Source organism: Notamacropus eugenii, chromosome 1 (assembly GCF_028372415.1).
Source record: "Notamacropus eugenii isolate mMacEug1 chromosome 1, mMacEug1.pri_v2, whole genome shotgun sequence".
Taxonomy (NCBI): Eukaryota; Metazoa; Chordata; class Mammalia; order Diprotodontia; family Macropodidae; genus Notamacropus; species Notamacropus eugenii.
This window is the reverse complement of record NC_092872.1, coordinates 719,871,196-719,881,097: the sequence shown is the minus strand read 5'-3', so window position 1 is coordinate 719,881,097 and position 9,902 is coordinate 719,871,196. Positions and strand designations below refer to the sequence as shown.

At 40.7% G+C, this 9,902-nt stretch overlaps 1 protein-coding gene across 1 annotated transcript; it reads right to left on the bottom strand.

Moving 5' to 3' along the window:
• Positions 1-474: 474 nt before the first annotated feature.
• Positions 475-1,749, bottom strand: LOC140520112 (glyceraldehyde-3-phosphate dehydrogenase-like). The gene is made up of 4 exons (XM_072633800.1): positions 1,737-1,749; positions 1,124-1,401; positions 695-927; positions 475-619 (listed from the first exon to the last, which is right to left on the bottom strand). The coding sequence occupies exons 1-4, from the start codon at positions 1,747-1,749 to the stop codon at positions 475-477; spliced, it is 669 nt and encodes a 222-aa protein (XP_072489901.1).
• Between the last annotated feature and the right edge of the window lie 8,153 nt (positions 1,750-9,902).

Sequence of the window (9,902 nt, the reverse complement as noted above, 5' to 3'; positions counted from 1 at the left end):
ATTTGGCTTAGCTGTTAGGGTTAGTTTTTCCCAAATAAGGGAATTTAATCCTACAATGAACCTAAAAATAAATCAAAATAATTAAATACTAACAGACTTAAAGGTTAATTGTTTTCACAACCTCATCACCTCTGTGTCTTACTAGAAAGCATGCTGTCAAAGAAAGTGAACTTATTCAGAGGATTCCAGATTTCTCCATTTGCTGTAAACAATGGATGTTGCCATGCTGAACGGGGGAGAACCTCTATTTTCTTTCTTTCTTTTTTTTTTTTTTTTTGCAGATAATGTGGTGAATTTATTGGTGGTAGACAATACAGGACTCTAGGCTTCTCCCCCATACTACAGGGGTGTATTGGGACAAGGATGTGAATGGGACGTGGTATCCCCACTACAGAATGTAAGTTAGAAATGTAGGCTCCCCAGTGGAAGAACTCTTTTTTTTTGCCTGGGGATGAAGATCCATGGCTTTAAACTTTACTGTCTGGAGGCCATGTAGACCATGAGGTCCACTTCATAGTTGCTATAGCCATACTCGCTGTCATACCAAGAAATGAGCTTGACATAGTGGTCATTGAGGGCAATACCAGCACCAGCATCAAAGGTGGAAGAGTGGGTGTTGCTGTTAAAGTCACAGGATACAACCTGGTCCTCTGTGAAGCTCAAGATGCCCTTCAAGGGTCCTTCTGATGCCTACTTGACTACTTTCTTGATATCATAATATTTGGCATGTTTCTTCAGGTGGCAGGTCAGATCTACAACAGATATGCTGGGAGTAGGAACACAGAAGGCCATGCCTGTGAGCTTGCCATTCAACTCAGGTATGACCTTGCCTACAGCCTTAGCAGCACCAGTGGAAGCAGGGATGATGTTTTGGGCAGCACCACGGCCATCACTCCACAACTTACGAGAGGGGCCATCTACTGTCTTCTGGGTAGCAGTAATGGACTGTAGTCATGTGTCCTTCCACAATGCCAAAGTTGTCATGAATGATCTTAGCCAAGGAGACCAAGCAGTTGGTAGTGCCGGAAGCATTACTAATAATCTTAAGGGAATTACCATATTTCTCATGGTTCACTCCCATTACAAACATTGGGGCATCAGCAGAAGGGGCAGAGATGATGACCCTCTTGGCTCCACCCTTCAAATGAGCCCCAGCCTTTTCCATGGTGGTAAAGACTCCAGTGGATTCTAGATCATACTCGGCTCTAGCATCTCCCCATTTGATATTGGTGGGATCCCTCTCTTGGAAGAAGGTAATGGCTTTTCCATTGATCACCAGCTTCCCATTCTCAGCCTTAACTCTGCCTTTGAACTTGCCATGAGTAGAGTCATATTGAAACATATAAACCACGTAGTTGAGCCCAATGAAGGGGTCTTTGATGGCCACGATGTCTACTTCACCTGAGGTGAATGCAGCCTTGGTCAGCAGGTGCCCAGTACGGCTAAATCTGTTGACTTAACCATCTTGTTTCTGGGATGCGGCTGAAGTAGCAGATCCTGGCACCTGAGCTTGGGAGAAAAGCTAAAAGTCTATTTTCTTTATTCTGTAAACATTTTTTAAAAATATATTTTGTTTTCCCACCAATTACATATTAATTTAATTAAATGCTGGTTGTTTTATAAAATTTTGATTATATCCCTCCTTCCTTCTATTCCCAACAAATCCTGTAGCAGCAGAAGCCACAGAACAATGGAGAGGAGGAGATTTCTGTTCCAGAGAGACCTGAAAAACTGACCCAAAAGGTCCATCGCGTACCGGACCCAAAACAGAGCCCAGGCCTGCCTTGGCCACGCGGCACCGAGAAGAGCAGATCCAAGCAGGTTTCAGGGACAGAATCTCCAGCGGCAGCACAGGTCCCTCCACCCAGAGGCGCCAAATGTCAGTGAGAGGGTCTTCTTGGCTGGCCAAGAGGGGAGTAGGGTGTCCCCATAACTCAGGCCCCCTCAGGAGGCAGCAGCAGAGGCAGCAGCAGACAGGGGCTCCCAAAGCAGGCTGGAACTGAGCCCTGTGTGGTGGCCCTGTCCCCACCTGAGCAGCTGAACTTAATCTCACACTGAATACTAGCCCTGCCCCTGGCAAAAGCCCTAAGGCTGAGAAGCAGCATTTGAATCTCAGACCCCAAGCATTGGCTGGGAGGATCTGGAGGAGTGGTGGGTGTGGAGAGGAAACTCAGAAGTCAAGTAACTGGCTGGGAAAATGCCCAGAAAAGGGGGGGAAAAATAAGACCATAGAAGGTTACTTTCTTGGTGAACAGATATCTCCTCCCATCCTTTTGGATGAGGAAGAACAATGTTAACCATCAGGGAAAAACATAGAAGTCAAGGCTTCTATATCCCCAACATCCAAAATAAATATTCAGTGGGCTCAGGCCATGGAAGAGCTCAAAAAGGATTTTGAAAATCAAGTTAGAGAGGTGGAGGAAAAACTGGGAAGAGAAATGAGAGAGATGCAAGAAAAGCATGAAAAGCTGGTCAACACCCTGCTAAAGGAGATCCCCAAAAAATACTGAAGAAAATAACACCTTGAAAAATAGGCTAACTCAATTGGCAAAAGAGGTTAAAAAAGCCAATGAGGGGAAGAATGCTTTAAAAAGCAGAATTAGCCAAATAGAAAAGGAGGTTCAAAAGCTCATTGAAGAAAATAGTTCTTTCAAAATTAGAATGGAACAGATGGAGGCTAAAGACTTTTTGAGAAACCAAGAAATCACAAAACAAAACCAAAAGAACGAAAAAATGGAAGACAATGTGAAATATCTCATTGGAAAAACAACTGACCTGGAAAATAGATCCAGGAGAGACAATTTAAAAATTATAGGACTACTTGAAAGCCATGATCAAAAAAAGAGCCTAGACATCATCTTTCATGAAATTATCAAGGAAAACTGCCCTGAGATTCTAGAACCAGAGGGCAAAATAAATATTGATAGAATCCACCAATCACCTCCTGAAAGAGACCCAAAGAGAGAAACTCCTAGGAATATTGTGGCCAAATTTCAGAGTTCCCTGGTCAAGGAGAAAATATTGCAAGCAGTTAGAAAGAAACAATTCAAGTACTGTGGAAATACAATCAGGATAACACAAGATCTAGCAGCTTCTACATTAAGGGATCGAAGGGCATGGAATATAATATTCCAGAAGTCAAAGGAACTAGGACTAAAACCAAGAATCACCTACCCAGAAAAACTGAGTATGATACTTCAGGGAAACAATGGTCTTTCAATGAAATCGAGGACTTTCAAGCATTCTTGATGAAAAGACCAGAGCTGAAAAGAAAATTTGACTTTCAAACACAAGAATGAAGAGAAGCATGAAAAGGTGAACAGCAAAGAGAAGTCATAAGGGACTTACTAAAGTTGAACTGTTTACATTTCTACATGGAAAGACAATATTTGTAACTCTTGAAACTCTTCAGTATGTGGGTATTTGGTGGGATTACACACACACACACACACATACACACACACACAAAGAGAGAGATAGAGAGCACAGATTGAATTGAATAGGAGGGGATCATATCTTAAAAAATGAAATTAAGCAGTGAGAAAGAAATATATTGGGAGGAGAAAGGGAGAAATGGAATGGGGCAAATTATCTCTCATAAAAGAGGCAAACAAAAGACTTTTTTAGTGGAGGGAAAAAGAGGGGAGGTGAGAGAAAAACATGAAGTTTACACTCATCACATTCCACTAAAGAAAGGAATAAAATGCACACTCATTTTGATATGAAAGCCTGTCTTACAATACATGAAAGTGGGGGAGAAGGGGATAAGCAGGGTGGGGGGGATGATGGAAGGGAGGGCAGTGGGAGGAGGGAGCAATTTGAAGTCAACACTCTTGGGGAGGGACAGGATCAAAAGAGAGAATAGAAGCAATGGGGGGCAGGATAGGATGGAGGGAAATATAGTTAGTCTTACACAACATCACTATTATGGAAGTCATTTTCAAAACTACACAGATATGGCCTATATTGAATTGCTTGCCTTCCCAAAGGGAATGGGTGGGGAGGGAGGGATGAAGAGAAGTTGGAACTCAAAGCTTTAGGAACAACTGTTGAGTACTGTTCTTGCTACTGGGAAATAAGAAATACAGGTAATGATGTATTGAAAGTTATCTGGCCCTATAGGACAAAAGAGAAGATGGGGACAAGGGAAGGGAGGGATGATAGAAGAGAGGGCAGATTGGTGATTGATAGGGGCAATTAGAATGCTCGGTGTTTGGGGGCAGGGGGAGGGGACAAATGGGGAGAAAATCTGGAACCAAAATTTTGTGAAAATGAATGTTAAAAGTTAAATAAATAAATTTTAAAAAAAAAGAAAATTAGTTGGAAACTTTTAAAATGATTGATATACCTTTCTTCTTTCCTTAAGCAAAAATAAACCTTTAAAATTGGAATTCATTAAAGCTGAGTTGTTACCAAAATATTCTTAAGTAGTATGAATTTCCAGAGTATTATCACAAACTCAATTCTCAGTTATTGCAGAATTCCTAGATATCACAAAATGTTTTACTAAAAATGGTGTTGGAATGGAATCTCACATTGGTAACAGTAAGAGACTGACTCACAGAACAGCACTACTGTTTTTAAAAATCCTTTAAAACAATGGGAACATCTTAAGGTGGCTCTCAAAGAGTTTACATAAAATTCTGCACATGTTCTAATTTCAGATGAAAACAATATTCGATTTCCCAGTAAGATTACACAAAAGGGCTCATGTATTTTGCTGGTCACTTGCTATTGATCACAGAAGTTTACTATACAAGGAAAAAGCAGGGACATGTGACATACGAAATATGACAGGATAAAACATCCTTTACTCTGTTTAAATTCAGATAAGAGTGAAATTAACGCAGACAACTATACCCAAATTCAAACTCAAAACAAAAAATAGTTATGGTCCCAAATGCCTTTTACCTTAAACTGCAAGTGTCCCTCATCACAGCTTAGAGTCAGATACAGTTATTTCCACTCTCATGGAGTTACAATGAGCAATAAAGATTTGCCAGGACACACACACATAAGGGATTCTATTTAGTATCTTTCCTTCTCAAATTTAAAACTCATCTGATGCAAAAGTAAATTGTTAAAAATCCTTTCTTTCTATTACAATTTCTGACCAAGTCATATTCATTGTTTAGGAATTACATAAACCAAGTTCCTTTCCAAGGGCTGTCTTGCCCACATGAATGGGAATACTGTTCTGAATGGGCAGAAAGAATCTAAATAAAGTTTTGACTCCATTCCCTCCTTTCCATGCATAGTAATCATTTAACAATTTTTGGTTTCAGCATTAAAACAATACTGCCAAGTAATTTAGTTAACAATCTACAACTTCATAGAAGATAGTCAAATTGTTTTAGCTACAACTTTTTAACATGCAAATGTGGAAATATCTGATTTTCTAAATGGCTATTACAAAACATTATATGACAAGGTTAGCAGGACAGATAAAGTAACATACCTACTTTTACACAATTTTCTCCACATCTTTTCAGTTTCAACAAAATTCAGATTAAAAATTGCTTTGTCTAACACCACTTCTGGATTACAGTGGTCACTCAGTTTTCACAATCCAAGAGAAATTCAGAAATACAATCTTAGAAATACAGTTTTAATACAACAATAACTTCAGACAGAATTATTTGCATGTCCGGAAATGATTGATCTTATTACTTTCAGTAATTAAAACCACCTTAAAGTTAATAATTACATTAGAGAGAGATAATAATACAGTGTGTAACATATCAATCATTATGTGAACCATTTTGGCATCATTTTATCATTTTGATCCCATAACAACCATAATTATTTTTACTTTAACAAATCAGAAAACAGGTCAAACAGACGTAAAATACATTTTGCAACTGAAACAGAGAAGTGATGCTTGCCAAGAGCAGAGAAGCTGGTGTCCCAGCAGCGGTGATTTTTGCAGGCAAGAGTTTAGTGAATGCTTGTCACAGGCCTGATCTATCCACCTTTCTCATTCTCCCACGGCTGCAGAATTTACTGAGGCTCAGGCACTTTGCAGCTGCTGGGACAGGGTGGGCAGAGTGTATAGGACCTAGGTGACATTTCCAAGCTTTACCTAGAAAGGTGGGTTAAAAGGATACCCAAGGGCACAGGACTGTTGGAATCATTGCGATTGCTGCCCCTACACTTCTCCTACATTTTCCTCTCTATAATTAGATCTGGGATGAGAGGAGTTAACATGAACTCCTGTAGTTGCTAAAGAATCCCTGTTCTGAAATACTCCCTTAACTCTAAGAGGGAGTGGGGAATGTTAGGTGATCAGGATTAGCAAGGTGAATTTCTAGGGCTAACCACAATCTTGGAGGTATTTTTTTCCAGTAATTTCAAATGATCAGTTCCCGAAATTTTTTTAAGATTAATCTCACAACATACAAGTCTGCGAAAATGATTTTACCTCATATGGTTCAACTTTACATTGTAATTCCACGTTGGCCAGACCAGAACAACAAGGAAAAGTGTTAAAGTTTTGTTTCTTTCCCCAGCTGCAGCCCTGGATGTCCAGCTGCTTGCATTTAAATCTTACAAGATAACAGACTCATTCACAGCACACACAAGAGAGAGAGAGAGAGAGAGAGAGAGAGAGAGAGAGAAAGAGAGAGAGAGAGAGAGAGAGAGGGAGAGAGAGAGAGCAATTAGAAGCTGGTCACTTTGTAGGTGAATTGTAACTCTCCTCTTCAAGACCAGAGTCCTTAAAAGGAAAAGTGGGGAGGGGGAAGAAGGAGGCAAAGGAGCCTTGAACAGAGGTTGCCTTCCTCAGGGCTAAGGCAGGTAGGGGAAGGTGAGGGGGAAAAGAGCGGCTAGGTGCCATCATCTTCCCCAGATCAGAGGCCTTCAAGGGAAGGGGGAGAGAAGAAGGAGGACAGAGGGGGAATTGGACCCAGAGAGTGAAGAGAAGGACAGACTGGAGAACTTTGAAGAAGAAAGGAATTTGGCCAGTACTGGGCTAGCACAGAAGCGGCTCTGCGAGGCCTAAAGGGAAGAGGCTTCTCTCTCTTGTTCTACCTCAGCCACATCAGCAAGCCCAAGATGAAACATTCCTGCTGCTGGCTACAGGTTTTGTTGGCCTTGAAACAGAATTTGGTTGTAAGATAAAGCAACGTTGACCTGTCCAAAAGAGCCCTGTGGTAGCCAAGAGAATTTACAGCTATCTTTAGTTGATTGACACTAGTGCTGGCAATAGCTGTGATCATCAGGTGGGTAACAGCTTGACATATGAGAAGCAGGGGTCTTATCAGCCAGATTTCTAACTTTAGTTGCTTTCTTTTTAACTGACCCATAGCTAGCTGATTTTCCTAGATCGATGCTCAAAGGAGACCCAATTAGCACAGGGCAATTTATCCCAAATTGGTCTCCGCCCCCAATGTTACCTTGAAAGGGAATTTTTGGACGTCAGTCAAGCTAGTGGGAGTCCTTTGGAAGCTGGAAGGGAGAGGACTTACACGGACCCTGTCAAGACCCAGGACTCTAGGAAAAATGGATCCTCTGGCACCTGAGTCCTGGCGTTGGTGTGATGAGGAAATGTCCATCCCATTCCTCAGTTCCAATCCACCCTGGACACCAATACTGTTGACCTGAAAGTTTAGTTGAAGGAGAGGCAACAGGCCAAATGCATACATTTATTAATTCATTCCCCTTAAAGCAATGGTTACATAGTACTATGGAGCTGGATATTATCTGACTGTTGATACAAAAATTGGCCAGGCTTTAACCTGTTTTAGAACAAAGAAGGTGGGCTCCGTCCTTCAGATTTATGGTCTCTATGAGTGATTAATTAGACCATTAGAAAGGAATTTCTTAATTGCATAGGTTGTAAATACAATAAGAGAACAAGAGTTTGACAAAGTTTCAATTGAAATTAAGACCCAGGATGTCTATGTTTTCTTTACCATTAATATGCCATAACATAGTATATGTCCACAAAATATTAAGAAAAGGAAAATGTCCCATTATTCAGAAAGAGTGTCTTAGGTCAAATTAAAGGTCTCTTAAGGAGTGTTAAGTGAGCCCTATTTGGCTTTTGTTGACATAGGAAGAGGCATTCTCTGAGTTTGCCTCAGAGAGAACAAAGAGATTATTGGAAATTTATATTAAATATTATAACCTGACACTAGTTTTTTAGGGAGCACACACCTTTCTGGTCTCCATGTACTAAGGATCAGTGGCATCGGCCTCCACGTTGTCACACCTGAATCTCCATCTCCTGATGCTGCATGTTCACTAGTTTCCACCACTGCCGCCCCCTGCCCCCCCACTCCCCCCCCCCCATTCCTCGAGTACTGTCCCTCCTTGTCTCAAAGTTTCCTGATTTCATTAGCTTCCTTCAAGAAGCCTTGCTTGGTCCATTATCTGTTTATTTCTTCCAATTTACCTTGTATATAGATTTTATGTAGCAAAAAAGGAATCAAATGGTTTTTTAAGAGTCTGCTTAGTGCCAGGCACAAGAACTTTACAAATATTATCTCAACAAATCCTAACAACCCTGCTAGGTCCTCATGATGGGGAAAATTTGAAACCCTAAAAGGAGAGATCCTTGAACTTCCCCACATATTTCAGGAACCCATCATCTGGCCCACTCTAGCCCACCAGGATTACTGAATACTCCTTCATCCCATCTAGGCTCCTTTCTCTGTTAATTCCAGGCCACCTCAGGATACTTGCCACTGCCAGATGCCATCTACATCATCTCCTAGTCTTTCTGTATAAAAACATCAGTCTCAACCTCATCAAACGCAGATTCTTCAAATCTTGCCCACTTGTACTGGTGTCACAAATAGTACAGACTCACCAGGCATCTGACTGGCGTCTATTGATGACACAATAATATTGCTACTTGGACTGAAAGGTCTGAGTGGTTGAATTCCTTTGAGGACCACCCCCAACCGTGTCCTTGGATTTCAGGACTACTAGAACACCTACACTGCAAGAATGTCAACTCCATTTTACAGTGGAGAAAAATGAGGCAAACCACTCAGTGGCTGAGGCAAGATTTGAATGATTCAAAGCCAATCAATCTATCCCCAATATTTCCTAGTGATTATGCCTTCTCTGGGTGTGGGGGTCACATAATTGTTTGCAAATTGTCTATTTTCTTTCTCCATTCTGGGAATCGCAAAAGCCTACCACTTGCTTAGAAAAGATCTGGTGTTTAACAAAAACTTTTTGACTTAAATACTTGACCAAATCCTTTAGAATGTGAGCTCCCTGTGGGGAAGGGTACCTTGATTGGTAACCCCAAATCCTAACACAGAGCCTGGCATGTAATCTGGGCTTGTTGAATTGACATGATGGAGTACCTGGACAAGAAGGACTGGAGTCATTTTCTCATTTTCTGCATTCCAAGACTTGACTATCAATTTTATTGAAGGAAGGTAACCAATTTTGAACTTGTTGGAGTCTATTCAGACTGAATTTGTTCAAAGGTGTAGGAAATGTCATACATATTACTCTAGGTGGAATTTCATAATTTTCGTAATCAGTTGCCACACAAATTCTCATAAAACTTGGATATTATAAACAAACTTGCAAGCTCCGCCTCTCCAAACCTTTCTTGACCTGTTAGACAACTTAATTACTCAGTAAAACACTTAACTACTTTAGAATTAGAAAACCTCTACTTTAAGCAACTTCTGTCCCAGGGCTGATAAGATTCTGTAACCTAAACCCTTTGGTCATTCCCCACAAAATTCCCCAAATACGGAGAATCTATGTCTTCTCTGCTTTTCCCCAAGCTAAGTTATTACTTTATTTTTTTTTAATTTAATTTTATTATTATTATTTTTTAATGTTTAACAATCACTGCCATAAAATTAAGATTTTATCCCCCCCACGCCTACCCTCCCGCTGCTAACCCCTCCCTCCCCATGACCGCATACAAT

Excerpts from the sequence above, each read along its gene's own strand:
- LOC140520112 (XM_072633800.1), bottom strand. Across the intron at positions 928-1,123 it reads TGAAGGGTGGAGCCAAGAGG|AAGACAGTAGATGGCCCCTC; the intron begins GTCATCATCTCT and ends ACTGCTACCCAG. Across the intron at positions 620-694 it reads GATATCAAGAAAGTAGTCAA|CAACACCCACTCTTCCACCT; the intron begins GTAGGCATCAGA and ends TGACTTTAACAG.